Source organism: Melitaea cinxia, chromosome 6 (assembly GCF_905220565.1).
Source record: "Melitaea cinxia chromosome 6, ilMelCinx1.1, whole genome shotgun sequence".
NCBI lineage: Eukaryota > Metazoa > Arthropoda > Insecta > Lepidoptera > Nymphalidae > Melitaea > Melitaea cinxia.
The window spans coordinates 14,933,606-14,957,294 of record NC_059399.1 but is presented as its reverse complement, the minus strand read 5'-3'; the positions used below and the strand labels follow the sequence as shown (position 1 = coordinate 14,957,294).

Sequence of the window (23,689 nt, the reverse complement as noted above, 5' to 3'; positions counted from 1 at the left end):
TTGATCGAAACGTGTGGCTTATCATGTGGTCCAATATAAATTTAATCGAGATATGACAAGTACTTTTTGATTTATCTCTAATAATGGCTATTTGTTTGACTATTTATCGTCGACCTACATTATATCATAGATCATAGATCATAGTAACCTTTTACTGTGTGTATCGATTTTGATGATTCTTTTCATAATCGAAAGCTCATACTTATCATGTATTTCTTATGTAAATATGATTGAGATGAGTTATGTTTAATAATGCGTATTTACTTTACAATTTTATCTTATCTTATAAATCACAGTAATTATGAGTTTAGTGAATTTAAAATGTTATATAAATTCACCTGTAAAATCAAAACTACTGCATTATGACTAATTACATCAGATTGTTTGGTTCCCTAGTGATACTACTACCATTGAAGTAATAGAAGGAATTATGTTTGCATTTCGCTCGCTTTAGCTAGTAATATCCCACTACTGGGCATAGGCCTCTTTCCCCATGTAGGAGAAGAATCAGAGCTTAATCCACCACGCTGCTCCAATGCGGGTTGGCAGATATATTTTTTTTTTTTTTTTACAAGTCATATACATCCACGGGCTTATAAACCCATGTCCTTTTTTATTCGAAATACATGCAATTTTTATTTTTATTTTTTTTGTATTTCAAGGTAGGCGTTACTCAGCAACATCGCTGTTCAAGTCAGACTGTTTTTAATGTCTCCAAAAGAGACGTGAGTCCACCGACCGGTTCTTAATCTAATGTATAGTACAATTTTTTTTTTTTTTTTTTTTTGTATTATTATTATTTCCTTATAATACTATACTTATATCTAGCTAAATCTTACATTATTTACATGCGTAATAATAGTTTTCTTAAAAATATATTTTTTAATATTGTCTATATTACTACCACCGAGGAGTACTCCCAAGCAAAGCAACCTATTCCAATTTTATTTTGACATCTCGAGAATACTCTCAACGACGGCGGTATCGCTATTATGAATCGCCATCTTGAGACTATGCTCGAGGATGTCTTTTTCCGTAGCCTCCGCCGCCCTCCCGACGAAACGACAGATCGCGTCATCTCTGTAGTCGGTGTAGTAGACACAGGCCTTGGTGTGTCTAGTCACCGCGACTATCGCGTGCGAAACGCTGTCATGTATTCGCAGCCTCCCACTCCTCGTCTGGATGACGATGACACTCTGATGATTGGCAGATATATTCCCTACTATGAGTAACGATCGCTATCAGGTGTACATGATAACAACCGGGACCGACGGCTTAACGTACTCTCTGAGGCACGGTGGAGAGACCCACAAGGACTGCACAAACACCCAGACCACAGAAAACGTCTGTACGGCCATTACAAATGTTTGTCATGTGCGGGGATCGAACCCGCAACCGCCACTATTATATTTTTGCATATATGCATATTATTAATAGAGAAAACTGATTCGATGACTGATAAATATAAAGAATATTTTTCTTTAACCAAACATTGTTTTCCAATAAAACGACTTGTTGTTTCTGACAGCGCTTCTGAAGAAAAGTCAACGAATATAATCTCTTTTATATTGTTTCCTGTCATTCTCAAGTTGCCTTTGATAAAGAATATATTTAAGTCGTTTCTATTTTATTGGCTCATATATTTTGTTATTTGCCTCAGTGGATCCAGTGGTGTAATTCACTTTATGCTTAGTGACTTACATAATAAGATAACTACTGAAGGGAGACAAACAGGGATGGTATCTTGGTAGGAAAAGAGAATGTTTCTTAAGACTTTCTTACTTGTAGTGTAACATATACCCTACAAATTTAGCTATTAAAGCAAATAATAGTAAAAATATTTGGAAGATCCGAAACAGCGCGTCTCCACGCCCTCAGCGCTTTCTAGTAGCTTGTTTAGGAACTAATGATCGAACTCAGAACGATAAGTTCGATTACTTGATTTGGTTCTTGCAGATAATCACAGATGGCTCTGATCATTATTATGATAGGAACGTAAAAATATTTATTGGGCTTCATATTCATCATCAATGGGCCTCCTAGTAAATAATTTCCTGATATGATTTCGCATTATTTTGCTAACATTCTTAGGTAGGTACATAAAAAACGTTGACGTCCAACATAATATTTTTTTACCGATTCTTTATACTATAATGGTATAAAAATACTTCTAAAATGCTTCAAAAGATATTTAATTTATAGTTTAATGTGTACAAAAGAGTGCATTTTATAGCATATTAATGTATTTTTATAAAAATATAGAGGTTTAAGAGTAAGCGCTTCCCTAATTTTTCATTTTGAAACATCAAAACACAGCCAAAGTTCCAATATAAGATATAAAATTCCATTTCTCACTAGCAGATTTAAAGTAATTTTATTAAGATCAAATCAGAATTACATCCTACACGCAGAGCGACCATCAGAGTACCTTAATCTCAGTCAAATAATACTATTCTCAAGAAGAATTGCGTTCATGTGGTGAATAAGGTAGTCAACACATCTAAAAAGGGTCGGGGGTAAAGTCAACGTAAGCTTGTTTGCAACCCTAGTGATACAAAAAAAAATTAAAGAACATTTTTAATGAGATTAATATAACAATTATGGATATTTGTATTACAATGTCGTTTATAAAGCTAGTCCAAAATAATAAAATCGTCAACATTTGATATTCTTCGATTTTCGAATTCTCTACAATGTTGCTTGTCGACAAAAGTCAGCTACTACTAAATTAATTCACTTTTGAATTTCGATTTTATTTATTGGGTCATATGTAGTTCCATTTATATGGTAGATTAAACCTGATCGAAATATATGACTGGAAGACCATCATCGTGCTTTACATTTAATCCAAAATTGTTTCAGTTATCCTTGTACACAATGTGAGATACATTTTTGACTATTTTATACTTAACCTATCAAACAGTAATTGCGTTTACTGGCAAACGAAAAAAAAACCGACTTCAATTACATCGATAAGTACGTAAGTAATACAACGTAGGTAGACGAAAAAATAGTCAAGTAAATACGCATTATCAAAGATTACGTAGAAGTTGTAATCAGACCTTGATGAAATTTAAACTTGGCCACGTGATATGATAAGCATTGGCTTTCGATTAACTTAAAAATCGTCAAAATCGGTACATGCAGTAAAAATTTATGCGGATTTTAGAGTGTCTCCCTCGATTTCTTTGGCATTCCATGATCCTAGTTTTCTTATGGTACCATACTTAGGATATCTCCTTTCCAACAAAAAAAGAATTCAAAATCGGTTCATAAACGACGAAGTTATCCCCGATTATACATAAAAATAAAAAAATAAAAAATATATACGGTCGAATTGAGTAACCTCCTCCTTTTTTGAAGTCAGTTAAAAATGTATTCGATCCAATACTAACTCAACAAACGAATTAACGTTCTTTCTATACAAACTTTTCTTACTAATTAAAACCAAATCTTACACCTATAACTTCACAAGTTCAAGTTTGTTTTACCAACCTTAATTTGGTTCACACATTATTTTCTAATGTTTACGCAAATTTAATTTCACACATTATAATGAAAAAAAAATCGGATTTTAAAAAACGCGGTTTATTAAAAACTTAATAGATTATTAAGTTTTTTTACTGCTGTGTGGCTACGGCACCAAAGAATATAGCCGTTAATAGCCGAAAATACACACGTTTATATATATATATATATATATATATATATATATATATATATATATATATATAAATGTGCTGTGTGGCTACGGCACTAAAGAATTTGGCCACCCCCTCTCTTCCCGTGGGTGTCGTAAGAGGCGACTAAGGGATAATAAGGTTCCACTACCACCTTGGAACTTAAGAAGCCGACCGATGGTGGGATAACCATCTAACCGCTGGCTTTGAAACACACAGGCCGAAGAAGGGCGGCAGCGTCTTCGGCGCGACAAAGCCAGCCCTGCGGTCACCAACCCGCCTGCCCAGCGTGGTGACTATGGGGAACACACATGAGTTCACTCATTTTTGGCGCGAACTTGTGGAGGCCTATGTCCAGCATTGGACTGCAATAGGCTGGAATGATGATGAATGATGATGATGAAGTTTTTTACTATTAGTTCGTGACCATGGTTGCTGTAAACTATCCGAAACATCGGACATTTAAGAAACATAATAAACCGCGATAAAATCGGAAAAAGTTGTTTCATTATAATGCGTGAAATTCGCGTAAATATTAGAAAAAAATATATTAATTTGATTTCTACTGTTAATACAGATTGATACAGTCACCGCGTTGGCGCAACGGTCACAGTCATGGATTGTATCTGTTGCGCTGGCGGTTGCGGGTTCGATCTCCGCACGTAACAAACATTTGTATTGGCCATACAGGTGTTTGCCGTGGTCTGGGTGTTTGTGCAGTCCTTGTGGATCTCCCCACCGTGCCTCGGAGCACGTTAAACCGTCGGTCCCGGTTGTTATCATGTACACCTGATAGCGATCGTTACTCATAGTAGGGAATATATCCGCCAACCCGCATTGGAGTAGCGTGGTGGATTATGCTCTGATCCTTCTCCTACATAGGGAAAGAGGCCTATGCCCAGTAGTGGGATAATACAGGCTGAAGCGTATACATATTGCATGCGCATTTCGAAGTTTCAGTATATCCTCTAATTAACTAAAAATTATACCAGCATTACAAGCGTCATTCTGACTATTTCTAAATATCTTTGCCCTTTCTGCTCTACTCTCTAAATTATAATAACTTTCGAAGAGTCTATATCGTTTGTTAATATTGTTTAAACTAAAACGCTTCCTCGTTTAACTTACATTAGCAAGAGAAAGCAGACGCGACTCACACAACAAGTTAATTATTTATTAATACTTACCGTCTTCGAGAACGATACGTCTGTCCACCCAAAAATTAACAGTGACAGAGCTTGGAAGTGATATACAAAACCTTATACATATAATTGTTGGTACCCAGGTTGGGTCAGATAAAAAGCATAAAATGGAAATGGTCCTTACAAACTACTACTACTCATATTTCATGACAAGACTGTAGTTAGAAGCACTGGACACATTGTATGTAAAATATAAAAGAAAGTTGCCATTAAAAATTATAACGTGATAATATTTTTATTTATTTAAACTTTCACACACTAATACAGAAAAAAGGTTATTTTCAACTACGATTTCATAACAAGCATTAATATAATCTAGAAGGTAACAAAAATAATTAATGTATACCAGTTATATCATTTTAATACGCTAATCTTGATTTATAAAATCCTAACTAAAAAAATTCACACTCGAATTAAATTTATCAGACACAACGAAATGCCAAGGTACTAACGCAGACGACACAATAAGCTTGTCACACCTAAAACTTGAACTAGCACAGGACTAGCATATGGTGTTTAGGAAGGGGCGCAAACATTTTATATAACGGATATATTATATATGTATATAATATGTTTATACATACATTATATATATATACACACATACACATATAAAAAAAAATGAAAAAATCTACTACCAAATCGATAATCCAAAAGAGGCTGCGTATGTACATTTCAATTTCAATAAAATTTTCGTCTAAATTAAAACATCTTAAAATTATTTATCAAATCAATAACCACTACAAGTCTACAAAATATATTGAATCTTATTGTGAAGCAAAATTTTTTCGAAACATTTTATATTCGAATTACAAACAAATTTAGTAAAATACTCGAATATTCTTTTACGATATTATTCGATATCAACCCGAGAACAAAACAACATTTATGAAACTTCAACAATCGGCACGGCTGTTGAAATGCTTACTAAATTAAAATTCCTTATTCATGAACACAATAATTAAAATTGTTAAATTTTCTGCTACTAAATTTAAATCTTACCACTGTTTTTGTTTAAAATATTTTGTTAAATATTACAAAAAAAAATAATAAAGGGAAAAATTATCAAATCAACAAATTATTCAATTAATTATACATATTTTAAAATGACTCAATTTTGTCATTAAACAATAGCGCTGTATAACTAAAAGACTTCCAAATTCAAAAAAAAAATTGGAACACATGTCTCAATATTGCTCACATTATACTAAACATATTATATCAGTTGATAGTGCAATATGCCTTAAACATTATTCATATGCTAATAAAATAATAAAAAAAACAAATTCGAGAGTTAGCAAGTTGGCGAGTAAATCAGGGCAGTTAGGAGCACCTGATCGCGACCTCTTGAATTATTACTTTTGCACTTTTTTAGTCGCAAACTTGGAACAATAATCCCGATTCTGATTAATGTTTTTTTTTCTGTAACCAATAGACGGCGAAATTTTACAAAATCCAGTTTTTCAATAAAGGATTTCCAACGATAAACTTCCATTAGGGACCCAAGTTTATAAACAAACCAGTAACTAAAACGATATTTTTGCTTTCGTAAAAACAGTCGAGGAGTTATAACGAGCTTAACAAAGGACATTTACATCGAAAACTTTAATGCCAATTAGTAGAAATAAAGTTAGTAGATAAACTCCTTTGTCGACTTCCTCTGTTACGGAACACTGAAATAAATTTTGAAATTACTTTTAGTATCAAATATCTGTATCCGAGGTGTTCCAGATGGAACAGATTTAGCTACTAATATTATTTTATAAACTATTTTCATTTTATGTGTCTTTTCATTGTTCGTGTAAGCATATAAATCATGTCAAAAAATATACATTATGGAAATATAAGAAAAAAAAATGCTTCCAAACGTAATTAACATGTGATAACAAGTAGAGTAATATATATATTAGGAACTAACCTTTTTATAATTATATTTATCTCAGGAACAGATGGTTGTTTGTATGTATAAGTAAAACTTTACAAATATCAAATTAGTTTATGAATCAATCTACGAAATCTACGAATCCTAAACATTTCTTTAATTTATGAATTAAGAAGCCACAAGGCAGTACGTTTTCACTCTAAATATACGAATTTGGCATCGCATTCACGGTGCGTGTAAAAAACAACGGAATCAACCGTTACACTTCACCGCTGGCTCCCTTCCATTTCCATTAGCAAATGTTTAGCCAAAGTGTTTCCCAACTTGGACCCATTAGGTTGCCCGTTTCTTTTTTGTCTTTGCCCCCTAACTAACTTTTTTCATTTGTTCCCCTCGATTCGCTAAGTGTTTCTTTTTTTGTTCTACATGCAACTTTGACTGCTTAAAATTTATTGTAAAAGATTTTGGCGATAACGCCGTTGCTAATCAATGAGTAAAAAGTAATTTAGTTCTGTTTAATAAATTTACTTTAAGCTATCCCGTGCGAAAAAGGTGGGACAGTTCATTTCAAGCTCTTAAATCATAATTACTAATATTGGTAATACTTAATTACCTGTTTATTTCGTATTTAAATATTTTTTTTACATACACACAGTAGTACAACATATTCTACGAAGCACATACATTCTAATTGTTCATGTAAATGAAGCTAAAATAACCGCAGTTGTTCTAATAGTATAAAAAGTTTTTTTTTTTTTTGTTTTTTAAGTTGTACAAACATTTCTTTTCAATTGCCATCTGAATATTTTTTTGAGAGTTCTTTACTGGTTTCTATAGTCAAAGACAAACTATGAACACACAAGTGAATGACTCACAGTTATTATCATTAACATCTGACGACAATCATTTCTCATAATAGGGAAATTATCCCCTAAATATTACAGTGCTGCAGTACGGAAGGTTAAACTGCGACTCTTCGCCTAGATAGAAGAAGCTCAGACCAACAGTTGAAATCTCGCTTTATGTTTCAATGGCCTATAAACTTCCCAAAGTTGGGCACAAGCCGTTTCTCAGATATGCAAGTATCATTAGAACATTTGGCTCAACACCGAGCGTAAGACATTTCTTTGGGCGAATTAATAAAAAAAATTAATATACACATGTCCGTCTCCATTTAACCCAAAAATAATAAACACAATAACATCTACGGATACATTATCTTAAACACCTCAATGCGAAGAATGAAATACTTCACTAACAAAGAACTCGCTTAAGCCCATTACAGCTCACATACATCGACTTGATTAATGTACGGTCCCGTGCGAGATTGAGCCCGAATCTTCCTAATACCACTTCAGCAGTTAACGCAAATTAAGATTGCTAAACACGTGTCGTCACCAACGCTGATACGCGTTATCTCAGCTTAGACGAATAAGGATTTGTTTGAACGCGCTTTAGACACGTGCTTCTCATAATTTTGATGTTGATAATGTTATTGAAAAATCCCTCCTTCCCAAATACTGAAATATGTCTTTGATGCTAAATAATTTTTAGTATTTAATAATATTTTGTAAATACGGAATTGTCTCTTTTCAAGTCAAATCTGGGTAAGATTTTGATGTACTTTGAAATTAAAATAGATTTTACTTTAGAAATGAAGATGTTCATGTCCTTAGATGTTTAATGTTATAGAATACATTAAATTTTGAGTTATATAAGAATTTGTATGTATTATTTAATTATAAAATAGAAATTCTCTCAATATAATTTACAGAACCTATCTCGTTACTATAATTATTACCAACTAGCCTTAAAAATGCATATTCTTCAACATCACGGTTTTAAAATTATTCCTTTTCAAACATAAAATACCATGGAAATCATTATTGAATCATGACCTTGAGTGGTTTATTGATACACTTCATGCCAAAGTAATTTATCTTTATGCTGTACATATGAATAGAAGGCCCGATCAAATTTTCAGAATAAGTTGCCATATTAGGTTATAAAACGAGTTAGAAGTTTTAGTATTTAGAAGTAACAAACGTTAATCTTATCTTAATAAATAGCATTACAAACTATAGTGTTTTTATAATTGATGTGAAACATCTATAGGCGAGGGGTAAACCTGATTGCTCGCGTAGCGATACAGACCGTGGCGAACACAGAAATCTAAATAATAAGTCAATATTATTTAGATTTCTGTGGTGGCGACGCACCGCCACCCAATGAAACATCTATAGGCGAGGGTAAACTTGATTGTTGGCGTGGCGATACAGGTCCTGGCGACGCATCGCCACGCTATATGATGTAATATATGTACTATACTATAGTATATAATAATTGAGTTGTCGTGATATTAAAAAAAAATTGAATTGAAAATTCTTTTATATATAAGAAAAATAAATGTTTCACATCTGCCAGCCGTCACGTGACGGCTCAAATTTTCTTTTTCTACAGAAAACTGTGTCAGAACGCCTTTAAACTCATTTTCATTGTATCCAGTTAATTAACACCAAAAACTGAAACCTTACACCACCCGCCTAATACCTTTAGATTATCAAAATTTACTGGCTATAATGACGATAATTTACGGCAATTTAGTGACGAAATCCATTTGAAATTACTATGTAAATAAGACGTATCAATTTCACAGCTGTAATTATTAAAGATTCATAAAAAACTAGCTGACACGTACGGCCATGTTTTTCCACCAAATTTTCTTTTATTTATTAGTACTCTATTGCATATACATAATAGTACAAAGAAATAAAAAGTAGAAAGACACATTTTAATAAATAATTATATATTGACAATAAGGATTTTTTTTTTTCGTTCGTACAAACTTTATCCCGACAGTAACGAATACGACACAAAAGAATTATTCCGTTCAGAAGTTGTTCGCGTACATATTATACATTATCGGGATTAATTTATACATATACATGTATTTAAATATATAAGATTACAATTCCATAGAAGCTGCTGGCGCTTGGCATATTAATCCTTATGAATAAAAGTTATTTTATAATCAAGACCAGGCCAACCTACTAAGATTAGCTTTGCCTGAAAAAGTATGTTGTTATAATGTATAGGTTTAAAGTTATGAGAAGATGAACCTGCGATGCCACTGGACGAAAAAAAAAAATTATTATTATTATTATTATTCCACTGAATGTCACTCCGCCCGCCCAATACATAATAGATACATATATTACAATAACTACTTATATAGATAATATAGTAAATTTACTTATACTTACATATATAAATATAAGCGGGTGGAGGAATACGCCCCGGCAGGGAGATCAAACGGCCGGGGGTTAGGGCTGTAGGCTGAGAAACCGGCGGACAATCCTAGCCGAGTCAAGTAACACCGCCTTCTGCATCCTGGCTGCGAGTGAACCGTCCCGGATCCCCAGTTGCCTCAGATGGTGAGCGAGGCTAACCGGGATCAAACCGCTGGCAGATATTACGATAGGGATTATTTCAGCGGACCCCACACCCCACATGTCGACAATCTCGTGCGCCAGATCCAGATATTTACGTTTTTTCTCAGTCTCGGCTTTCACGAGGTTCTCGTCATGCGGGACGGTGATGTCCACTAAAAATACCCTCGACCGTGCCCTGTCCATCACCACGATATCAGGCTTGTTCGCCAGTATCGTCCTGTCTGTGGCGATAGGCAGGTCCCAGTAGAGCCGGACTCCGTCGCGTTCGAGTACTGGCACCGGTGAGTATTGGTAATACGGCATCCTCTGTTCCAGGAGACCGTACATAAGAGCAAGCTCTTGGTGGAGAATCTTGGCCACTTGGTTGTGTCTGTGCAAGTACTCAGTATTAGCAAGCGCGGAACAACCCGAAAGCACATGCCTGAGTGACTCACCGGGATGACGACAGGCTCGACAGAAGTCGGGAGTGCCATCCTTCAGGACGTGCTTTCGGTAGTTGTTCGTCTTGACCACCTGATCTTGTATTGCACAGACAAAACCTTCGGTTTCCCCAAAGAGGTCGCCGAATCGCAGCCACTGCACGGAGGCCTTACTGTCCACGTGAGGCGCGTGAAGCGCCTTGTAGAACCGTCCATGCAGTTCCTTCTCCATCCATACGGTCTCCCGGTCAGAGGTGCTCAGTACGACCGGTTTCTGCCAGTTCTCTTTGGCCAAGGCTAGGAGGGTTAGTCCTTTGTCATACATTGAAACGTCACCATGCAAAGGGCTGTCCCGTCTCGTTTCAAAGTAGGCCCTGAGGCTGCACACCTCGCGGTTATGCATGGTCTTAGCGCTTAACATGCCTCGACCACCACACTTCCGCGGGATGTACAGTCTCATGACCGACGACTTAGGGTGATGCATGCGATGGTGCGTCATAGTTGTGCGGACTCTTCTGTCCAGGGCGTCAAGTTCGGTCTGAGTCCATCTGAGTATGCCAAAGGTGTATAAGAGAGTGGGCATGACCCAGGCGTTATAGGCTCGGACCTTGTTGGCTCCTGACAAATAGCTCCGAAGAACTTTTGTTAGCCGTCCAAAAAAGATTTCGCAAACTGCCTGTTTCATGTCCACTTCCTTCACCCCTATGCATTGTGACATACCCAGATACCGGTAAGATTCAGCTTCGGAAAGGGTCTTGAATGATGTTAATTCGAGACTAAGCTGCGACGATTGAGTCACCTGACCCCTGTCCACATGCACGACCGCACACTTATCCACTCCAAGCTGCATCCTGATGGAACTGCTGAACTCCGTAGTGATTTTCAGCAGTTCCTGCAGGCGTGCAGCGTTAGGTGCCAGCAATTTGAGGTCGTCCATGTAGAGAAGGTGGGAGACTTTAGTACCTCCTCTCCGAAACTGAAAGCCTGTCCCCGAACGCTCCAGCAGGGTGCTTAGAGGGTTCAAGGACAAGCAGAACCATAGTGGGCTCAGGCAATCACCCTGGAAAATACCCCTCCGTATCCTGATTGGGTCATCCGCACCCGTCAGTCGCTCGCCCTGGAGACATAGGATCGTGCTCCATTGCCCCATACATACTCCGAGGAAGTCTCGAACTGCCTGGTCAATCTTGTACAGCTCGAGGACCCTCAGGAGCCATGAATGAGGCACCGAGTCGAAAGCCTTTTTTTAGTCGATCCAGGCGGCCGAAAAGTTCCGCCGGTTGCGTCTGACAAGCTGGCCCGCCACAGAGTCGATGAGAAGGAGCTCCTTTGTACCGCGACCGCCTCCACGACATCCGTTCTGAGCTGCAGGCAGGATATTAAACTCACCAATATGTCGTGAGATCTTACAGCTCAGAACGGACATCAGTGTCTTGTAGATGGAGGTCAGACACGTTATGGGGCGGTAGTTGGTGGGATCTGCGGTGTTGGTGGACTTAGGAGCTAAGTGAGTGATCCCGGTAGTGAAAAGGTTCGGGAGTGTCTTCCGATCTATTGCCTCTTGGTATTGTCGAGCCAAGGTCGCATGGCAGACCGAGAGCCCTTTCAGCCAGTAGTGATGCAGACCGTCGGCCCCCGGACTTTTCCAGTTCGGAGCCCGCCGGACCGCACCACTGACGTCCTCCGTAGAGATGGCGATTGGGTTCATCGGTTCGATTTTAGCACATGCGCCCTGAACCGCTGCAATCCAAGGGCCCTCCTCGTGCTCCACCTCCCCTGACCATATGTTGCGCCAGAAGGCGACGAGGTCAACCGTACTCGGTTTTAGGGAAGCAGAGCCCGATATCGGGTTCTCCAGCTTTCTATAGAACCTTTTCTGATCACTCACGAAGAGGCGATTTTGTCGAAAGCGCTCAACTCTCTCAGAGTACCTGCGAATGCGCTTTCCCCATGCCGCGATTCTCTGCTTCAGGCCGTCGATGCGCTCCGTTAGTTTATCGGCTATGTCAGGCTGATCGAGGCTGATGCCTAGCCCGTTGAAGGCCATTCTAACAGAGCGCACAATCCTTGGCCTTGTGTTGCCCGACCTGAAAGCTAGCAGCCTACCAATGAGGGCCCTGGCCAGGTTGATACGGCGTTCTATTCTCCTCTTCCAGGCTGGTACGTCGCTATTCTTATGAGTAGCGCGTCCAGACTCCTGGGTCTTGGCTCCGACAAGGCGGTGCACCGCTAGAGCAGCGCCGAAGAGAATAGAACCCGTATCCTCCAAGTTGAGGCTGCCTTCCAAATAGGGCGGCAACAGTCTGTTGGCTGCCTCAATGGCATTCCGCGTCGCGGCATTGAGGGGGAGGCGAGAGAGTCGCGGTCTCATTTCCAGAGGAGCGCCTCGAGTCTCGGAAATCGCCTCTTGCAAGATCCCTCTCATCTGTTCTACTTTTTGGGCGACTGCTCCCTCAGTGATCACCTCCACAGGCGCTTCGCTACGAACGCCTTCTTGTTGCGCTGACACTTCGTTGCGCACCGTGGACACGGGTTCGACTTCAGGAGCAGCCTCACGTCGAAATCGTTCGAGCTCGGCGGCGTCAAATATGCCCTTTCGTTGGATGTACCGAGCTCGATCTGCCAGGTTCTGTTCCGTAACAGTTAGCGTAGGCTCAAGCAGTAGGAACTCGCGGTGCATTACTGCCCGGTAGCCAGTCCGCCCGGTTTCACGTCCCACAGCCCTATAGTACGCACGCATGACACTCTCGTTCATTTTCGGTGTCCATCTCATGCGACGTACTCCACCAGCAGCGGGCAACGAATGCTGAGTCCCTTGGGGCTCTGTCGTCGCCAAGCCAACTGGTGGGGATGGTGGATAACCCGACCGGTCAGGTGGTGGTGCCGATCGGCGGGGTTGGCTGGCGGCCCGCATGCTGCCACGTCCAGCGCCAGCTCCAGACGCGCCCTGGCGTCCCCCAGGCAGCGGCCCTATGCGCCTTTCTAAATCTTCCTCCATCATTGTATTTTTTTTTGAGTGCTAATATACTCACTTGGAGAGGCACTCACGCTCTCCAAGGAGGCTGCGCGGGTGTTATGCAGCTTTTGTTGCCCTTAGTCGCCTTTTACGACACCCTAGGCGTAGGAAGGGGTGGTCCTATTCTACTCTGCCGGGAACCACACGGCTACTATTATTATTATTATTATGAACAATATGTATGTATGTATTACACACATACACACATTGATAATCCTCTAGCCTGTTTTTTTTTATAAACGCTTCACACTCAACGGATCCCCCAGTAGGATTTTCTCCTGTGTTGGGGGTCCGAAAATCAGTCGTGAGCGGGAATCGAACCCGCGACTGCCAGCGTAACGGTCAGTACTATGGCCGCTGCGCCAAGTTTATTTTTAAAGAATAACGTTTTAAAGTATCTGTAATATCGTCGAGCGTAGAATGCCTTCAAGGCTCACAACACCTGAACAACTTTCCTTATATTTAATAGAATGTAAATAAATATGTGAGGTGTCCAAGAGTGTAGGTAATATATACTAACGAAACAATTATAAATGTCTCATATTTTCTAAGACGCCGCGGTGGCGCAACGGTTACAGCCATGGATTGTACCCGTTGCGCTGGCGGTTGCGTGTTCGATCCGCGCACATGACAAACATTTGTATTGGCCATACAGGTGTTTGCCGTAGTCTAGGTGTTTGTGCAGTCCTTGTGGGTCTCCCCACCGTGCCTCGGAGAGCACGTTAAGCCGTCGGTCCCGGTTGTTATCATGTACACCTGATAGCGATCGTTACTCATAGTAGGGAATATGTCCGCCAACCCGCATTGGAGCAACGTGGTGGATTAAGCTCTGATCCTTCTCCTACATGGGGAAAGAGGCCTATGCCCAGTAGTGGGATATTACAGGCTGAAGCGATATTTTCTAAGGTAAATTAGAACATAGATTTCTAATCTAACACGAAATGTGAACTAATATGATTTCAACTTTTGAAGAAAATTAAAGGATTATGATTAAAAGTTATAAAGTATTGTTGTATTCTGGATTATAAAATGTTCAAAATATAATTCTACAATAAGGAAAGCTATTTGATCTCCAGTAACTGTAGTATGTGAAATTATTCTAAGCACCGTAGAATTTGGTGGAATTTAATTTCATCTAAAACTTGGCGTCTATTTTCTTTGCATAGAAGTTTTGTACGAGACTAGTAACTTTGTGATTATGGTCTTATGAAATTGCTTTTAGTTTTATATAGGTAAGAAACTGCTGGCGATGCAGAGAGGGGAATAACTTTACGTAAATTGATGGAAAATTTTATGATATTAATACCAATTGGAAACGTATAAAGTATTTTTTTTTTTTGGAAACAAACAATAAACAGTTTATATATATTTTTTGATGATTTATTTCATTTACAAAAAAGAAATTTTAGTATTTCAACATCAGTGAATAGATTTTCCTCCGATAACTACAAATATGTTCTTAGAAAATACTGAATTTTGTGTTTTACCTTAAATTTTAATAAGGGAACATTTCCGTTCCCCTTAAATAATGAACCTTAAAATATAATTAGTTGAGTCGTATTTTTCCTTTTAACTATATTTCAAATTCTAATAACTGAGACATCGTGATCCTCTCTATCTCAAATAATGAATCTTAAAATACAAGAAAAAAATATATATATTGGGAAAGTAAATTTTCATAACGACTCCTCGACCAAATATTAATCGTAACTTACAGCTTTCGTGAGGTAAAATTGAATTATGACATGATGATAAAAGAGTAATTACCATAAAAATCGCGTGTACAGGAAGATTGAAGGAAAAGTAGGCGAGGGCGCGGGGCGGACAAATCCGACATAATTATGTCGGATCCGACCTTCATCCGGGATTATAATTATATTTAACCCACCATCGCTCGCCATTATTAGGATGTTATGTCGGTCTAGCGATTGAGGAGATTTTGAATCATTTTTGTTTTCTCAAGACTCAATTAGTGTATACATTTTCCTTCAACTTTTGTTCGCAGCTGTAAAATCATTGTTGTTTAATTATCATGTTTTAATAATGGTATTAATTTTTACATCTTTAAATACATAGTCTACTGCTATTTGAATTGTCATTCGAAGAGTATAACACGAACATTACAGCTTTAAAAATTAAATGTTAATTAATATATTAATAAATCAAATAAACGGCGAAATAGGATTGAAATAGTTTTTTTCTTTTTTTTATACGTGATACAAAAATTTCAGAACCGTATCTACAAGTACGACATTTTTTCTAAAGTATAAAGTACCTATCGTAAGTGCGAAAGCAACTCTTATTGTCTATTTGTTACACTTACACAGTTAAAATTAAATTTAATATTACGATGGAACCAGTCTTGGAGACGAAAATATAACGTATAATACGTGATAATACAGGTACAAAATGGATATGACTGATAGTAAACTTCTAAACTAAGCATAATGTAGGCTACTGCTGCAGAACAAGGAATATGATCAATATAATTGAGTGAAGCAAATCACAATAGATAATAGTGGTAAAGCAAATTTAGCCTCTGATAATGCTTGTATTAATATGGCGATAGCAACTGATATCAATTGAAAGGTCTTTGTCTACGGTTACAACACATCACAAATATATGCGTTTGCAGATAACTGTAATATAACCGATTACGTCATATATTATAATAATATTTGATACATTATATGGTAGACCTTGCGCAAAAGTTCCATTTTCCACAATAGAACAGTGATGCAGTGTAATAAAGATCTATTTTTTCATCTCTCACACATCACACACGTTCATCATCTCATAATGTTAATTTAGATTACCTCTACTAGTGGGATGTCACCAGGCTTGAATCTAAATATTAAATTGGTATTTGTTATCCAAAACTATTATAAGTAAATAAAATTTCTAAGATAAGACGATCTTTGAAATCTGCCTAAATTTTCTGAGAGTAGTTATAAGTTTGAAAAAACGTAGCCGTAACTTCTGACTTAATTATGAACGTATAACTAGGTTCACATATTTAAACTAACATTCAAAATTAAAAATAACATAAAAAAAGATTATCTTATGAAAAATAACAAAAAAGATAATAAAAAATAAGTAACGCGTTCTACAACACCCCAAGCGGCATCAACGGGTTACGGGTACATAAGAAGTATGGTCGATCCCCTTTCGTAATAGCGGAGTATTATGTTACACCTTATTTCTTGTTGCCGTGCTATCATTAAGTGTTTTATTACACGCAAATTACATGTTACATATTCATATTGGAGATATGTTCAACAGCGAATCGCATTTTATTTTGTTTTATTATGTTTGTTTAACAGATTTATAAACACAAGTCAAATCTATACAAATAAATAAAATTGGAGTGTCTGTTTGTAATATTAAAATAACCGCTTTTTACTAAATGCATATGGATGTATACACGGTACATATAACAAAATAACATTTTTTACATATTTTGTCTGTTTGTCTGTCTGTCTGCTTGTTCCGGCTAACCTCTGAAAAAAATGGACCGATTGCCGATAGCTGATGTAATAAGGAGTAACTTAGGCTACTTTTTTTTAGAACTTTATTTAGTTCCACGCGGACGAAGTCGCGGGCACAGCTACAGCTATATATATATATATATATATATATATATATATATATATATATATATATATATATATATATATATATATATAAGTTTTAATAAAACTCTTTAAATAGCAAAATTATATAAACTCATACTTACTCTCGAAAACGGAAGCCGCAAAATTCGCCGTAATTCGCAAAATTCTGTTACAAATGTATGACACAATCACGCTCGAAATGGTCAGAGTTTTTTGTTTGAACTGAATATAATTCAGGGAATTTAAAAGGCAATAAATTAAGGAGAACAATACATGGTGGATAAATCGTTGTCACGTAAGAATGTTGCATTAGGAGCGGGCGAGTCTGGGTGGTTGGATGGTTGGGTGGTCGGGTGGCTGGGCGGTTGGGCGGTCGAACGGTTGGATACGGATTGTAGATAGAAGCAATAACAGTGGCACGCCGCAGTTAGCTGACGGTGTTGTTATTGCCTTGTATTATTTATGTGTTTAACTCCAACTAAGGTGACGATTGCTTAGGTCACTGACAATTTTTGGCTGCTTTCAAGCTGTTTGAAATTCGTTCGCATTAATAACAAAAATTTTACGCTTTATGTAAACTATTTGTTTTTACAAACAAGTTAATGAGATGCGAATGAAATATTTTTCAAAATGTATTTAGTTATTGTTTACCTCTAAATCAAAATGTTTTGGGTATGTGTTTAGTTATAATTTTGCTAATTACGAAAAGTCGGTACTTAAAAATGGAGCTCCTAAATAAACTATATGAATTATTTGTACTTAACGACCAGTGGGTAGAAACTTTTAATCTGCAATTACCAGGTAATAGACTTTTAACATAAATTTTGTAACTTTTTTGTCAATATACTATTTTTATTTCGCAAAATCAGATTATGAAAATCGGCCGCAATCTAGTAATAAACATAAAATGAATGCTTGTCTGTATGTCCTTTATAGAATCGTAAAATATGCATTTGATCATGTCATGATCTTCAGTAAAGTGTTGTGCATGAGTTTGTGAGTGAGTGCAAAAGGTTTCTGAGTTGGTACGACCAAAAAAAAAAGCGTAGCAACGCGCGCAAGATACAGCTAGTCTAGTCATTTTTGTACGACAGTTATTGTACCTACAACGAACAAAGTGTAATTAATAATTTAGTGAAAAACTGATTATTTTTCTTCTCATATAAAATTGGAATGAAGGCTAGGAAGTAAAACTAGTAACTAGTAAACTACTACTACACGACATATTTTAGTCAGACGTTTCTAAGGTACTAGCAATATCAGAAAAAACATGTACCGAAACACTACCAGGCCTCTTCTTTATTAGGATAAAGGTTTGGACATTATCCACGATGACTTAATGCTGATTGTCGAAAATGTTGTCAGAGCAATAACTTCTTTAGGGTTAGGACCGCTCGCACTGTTCTTCCAGTAGTCTGTGGTGTCTTGCAGAAAAAACTCCTTAGCGGAGAGTACTAAAAAATGAAACTGGTAAGAAGCAACAAATATGCTTTGGTCTATGTTTAGATCAAATAGTTTTCACAATTAAAACATCGTCTATGTATGATGTGTATACTGTTTTTATGTAAGACTGTCGATTTATAGTTTTAATGATAAAATAAAGTATTATAATTCATGTTTAACAAAAGGCATGGGCATTTTGAGCTCGTGGATGTTAATTTTAAATAAAAAAAAAATAAAAAAACATCAGTTACACTAGCTAGCTACATATACATTTAAGAACTGATGTTACCAACTGTGTGTCAATGTTTTTTATTATTATTATTATTATCATAGAATCATAATACGGAAACGGTAAAAGTATGTATTATGTCTTCCTTTGATATATGAATGTCTCAGCTTTTATCATAAAATAACATTTGATATATTTTTTACAGAAACGGAAGTTGTTTTCTTGTTTTAGGATATGACATTAATAACTCCTATTTCTGTCGTCCTTTAACTTATTTGTTTATGTATAAACAAACGTAAACTTGATAAGATATTTATGTAAATGTACGAATAATTCAATATGGCAAAATGTTTGATATGTTATCCTTTACGGTTAAACATATAAATAATATGTTTCTATCGTAAATAAAAGATGCTTTACGGCGATGTAACTTTCAAGTCTTTTTAACCGACTTCTGAAAAATGAGCAAGTTCTCAATTCGATTGTATGTTTTTTATCCCGTATAACCTCAGAACTTTTGACAGAGTGGACCGATTTCGATGATTTTTTTTAAATCAAAAAGTGCGCGTAATGTGGTCCCATTTAAATGTAATTGAGATCTAACAAATACTTTTCGAGTTACACCTAATAATGCGTATTTACTTGACTATTTTTTGTCGATTTACGTTGTATTACACCGTGTAACTTTTCACTGCGTGCGCCGATTTTGATGATTCTTATTTCAATCGAAAGCTGATACTTGACTTGTGGTCCTATTTAAATTAAATCAAGATTAGATTACTATATTTTGACTAATATTTGACTACTTTTCGTCTACATACGTTACATTACTTGTTACTTTTTTGAGCAAACAAAATTATTATAGCTACAAACTACTGACGATATGATACGATACTTTCTTCAAGTGTACCTTTGTTCTGACATGTCTTTCAATCACGAAATAATTGTAAATTGTGCGGCACGTCTACTCGCCGACTCTACCGCTACTTTCCATTTCCACAGTTTTAGCTCTGGAAACTAACAGTAACCTAGAATAATAATAATCTTGAAAAAATAACGTATACATAGGCTTACCACTTGAGCGTGTAAATGGTGTGCTATAGTATTTTTCATTGGAGCTAAATATACACACTAATGCAGGGAGTTATATAAGGGAGCAGGATATGGAACATAAGTTTAGACTGTTTTCTCATTTTGGAAACTATTAGAACCTGTCAACTTGCATACGTTTTTTTTTATTTTTTTATAATGAAGTGATGAGAGTGTTTGCTTACGTGTGTATAAATATAAAAACTTCTTTAATTAATTTAAGGGTTTCACACTTAATAAAGACACGAATATAATAATATAAGAGAAAATTCGAGAAAATCTCGGTACAGATGTTATTTTCCTTAACAAGGCTGAAAAGGACAAGAATCTGATATATATTTTTATTCTATTTCTTTAAAATACGATAATAGGGATTTTATTCGTTAAAGGAAAGTTATTATTTATTGTTTTCTAATGTTTACGCGAATTTAACTCATTGAAATGAAACAACTTTTTCGGATTTTATCGCGGTTTATTAACTTTTTTAGATGTCCAACGTTTCGGATACTTTACAGCAACTAAAAACTAATGAAAAAGTTTTTTTTTTGTTTTTAAGTGATATTTTTTGTTGTTTAACTTATATTCTTGTTCCATTATTATTTATATTGATTATAGAAAAAAAGCTTATTTAAAAAGTCTTAATAAAATTTAATGCCAATTCCAAACTAAATTTCCACTTACGTTTTTGTTAGTATGTCAAAATGTTAGCGCAGAGGTTCTCGTTTTCAACGTTGTACTATTTTAATAGAATTCGCGTCAGTGCGCATCCCTTAACACGCTTTGACGTCAGTAAAATACGCAACGTATATAACCGGTATAAGAATTGAATAGGGTTTTTAACAACCCCTACATCTACCCTTAACATAATATAAATGTTATCAAAGTAGTAATAAGTAACTGGCTAATACATAAACCTCTTAAGTTCACACTACAATCCGCTGTGGTTTTTGTTGTACTGTATTGTTTGTATTATGAGTTTTGTTGATAATAAATTCAAAAAAAAAAATCTCGATAAATCAAATTAAGTATGACAATACAATTTTTATTTATTATTTTTTATTTTTGTTAACAGGTCCGATAGCTGCTTCGTCGGTCCTAATCGTGATCTGTTCTGCATTCACCATCTCGAACATACTGAGGTAATTTGTATATATATTATCTTGTAACATAGAGTGTCGTCTGTTCCTACGGTATGCTTGTGTTATAGGTAACAGCTGACTGTTAAAGCAATTTTTTGTGTATTATATTATATGTTTGTATTTTCTTAACTATTATCATTTAAGGCGCTACCAAGAATGGGCTTTACTTGGTCAGGAATACTTGTCCAGCCCGACCATTCTCCAATTCTCTCCTTCCAATTTTTCCAACCATTACCTTTTAGGCTCCACTCCCAATTTTCTATAGCTTCACAAATATTGTTCAATTTTTTGCACACAAATTAATTAACTTTCTTGTGTTTAAAACTCATAATTATAATGTACATTTACCTTAGCATATTAAGAAGACACAACAAGCGTCCAGATTGTGGTAAATGTTTATCTATTAAATATGTAATTAGGTTAATAATAATCCCGTCGTCATTAGTAAAATTTATTGAATTATTAAAATTAGTTCTATAAAGTAATTATATTATTCAGCTCGACACTAACAAGCGTATACAAGTTGCCGTCGTTATCAAATTGATATCATGAAATTAATACAATTATTTGAACTCGTTTCACTTATTTGAATCTAGTTCAGAACGCTTATTGAGATAATTAATTGTTGTCCTGAAAGATAATATTATATTTCAAGTAATTTTCCATTAATCCTTTTTAACAATCACTGTTTGTCATTTTTTTTATTGGGTCAAAAGTATTGGTTGACTGGACAAAATATTACTGTTTTTTTTTTTTTTTTGAACGAACAACCAAAATAAAAACCAAACTAAGACATATGAAAAATTTATTCTAATTTTACAGATTATTTACCTATAATAGTGTATAAGTACATATGGCGACTTGTCTAGATAAACTCTTTAGAGTTTTTGCGGCAGGCTTATGAATAAGTGTCAAGTATGTGTTTTTGTATTTTTGAACAAATAATACCTAAAAAAATTACAATTAGTCTATGTTGTCTGGGACTTTTCTTAACCTATACACTTATATACAAAAAATCTGGTCAAATTGTTTAAAGGTATTTAACAAAGAAGTTAGTAATCGCAAGGTCATATCCTGCTTATCGAAAACAACATCAAAATATAAGTATTAGTAAAGTTGAAGCACAAGGATTTGATATTGTTTTTTTGTGTAAACCTAAGTTACTTGAGACCTTATATTACAGATTATAGCCTAAACTCTTCCTTAGCAGTAAGTCATTATACATATATTAATAGATAGATAGATATCATTTTATAATCCACACAGATATTTATCGTGATCTGGCCGTTTATGTTGTACTGCCCTTAAAGCCCAAAGTTATTTCCGTCCTATTGAGTGTTGAAAATGGATCCCTAAAATAGTTATGAAAGAGGAAATATCACGTGAACAGGCTATATCTATGTGGCGTATATTTATTTATTTATTCACTCACTCTTTATATTTTACTTTATTTATTTATTTATTTAATTTATTTAACAATTTTTATACGTACAAGATTATACACAATATTTTGTCACGGAGACTCACGTATAATGGGTATATATATATTTGTGTATGGGTATATATTTAACAGGCAGACATAAAACTGAAATCTCTTACAGGTAACCTTACTATATTGTCTCATACAAAAGTAAATTAGTAACGGCACTTGACTCAATTGTCTTGAGTTCCAATCCGTTTGTTCTCTGACCACAACACGTTGCTACACAGTGTAATTGTTACGTATCTAATGTAATTACATTGGGTCATTGTCCTTTTGCACCGGTATCAGCACACGTGTTATACCTTGTAAGTATTACTTACTTGACCCCCAACAATTCGGACTCGATCAATTTGCCGTCTTGAAACGGTTTGTTGTATTTCTTAATGTGTTCTGTACTTTCTACATTATTATGTTGTAATTTTAATTATTTTCTTTTCAGAATAATTTATAATTATTTATTGCTTTATTAACGTATTTAATATGATATAAGTTTTAAAAAAAAGTAGTAACAGTAAATCTTGTTTTTATTTGTATTTTTGTTTCAAATTAGTGATTTCAGAATCTACGGTTTAGTGGTGATTTGACGAAATGGAAGAGTAAAGTGTGGGTTCTTGTAGTCTCCATTTATAAATACATTATTACACTCCATATATTACACTCCACGGCCTTCAGACGAGAATCCTGCGTTAAAGGTCCGGAAAGACACTTTGCACAAACACAAACGTCAAGACCACGGCAAGGCCTATACCATATTTGTCATAATCGAACTTATTTGCATAAAAACAATTATGGTTTTTTTTTTCAATGACAATCATAAACCCAAGAATTAGTCTATTTGATAATTATAGTAATTTGGAATTTATGCGCATGTATTATTTATGCATATGTTACGACGTCATTTTAATTTATATAGAATAAACCGGTTTACTTTATTTTCAGGGATATCCTGCGATGACAAGCCTGCAGCGACAAAGTATAACTTTTGTATATAGAGTCTTTTTAATTATATAAAACAAGAATACATGTGACATACACACCCCG

The 23,689-nt window shown here is 35.6% G+C and overlaps 1 protein-coding gene across 1 annotated transcript in view; it reads left to right on the top strand.

Moving 5' to 3' along the window:
• Nucleotides 1-23,689, top strand: part of LOC123654771 — a 213,070-nt gene extending 189,381 nt beyond the window's left edge. Inside the window, exons 8-9 of the mRNA XM_045590656.1 lie at nt 21,099-21,165; nt 23,588-23,689. Of these exons, the coding sequence (XP_045446612.1) occupies nt 21,099-21,165; nt 23,588-23,603 (83 nt within the window). The 3' untranslated portion in view covers nt 23,604-23,689. The remainder of the gene's footprint in view (nt 1-21,098; nt 21,166-23,587) is intronic.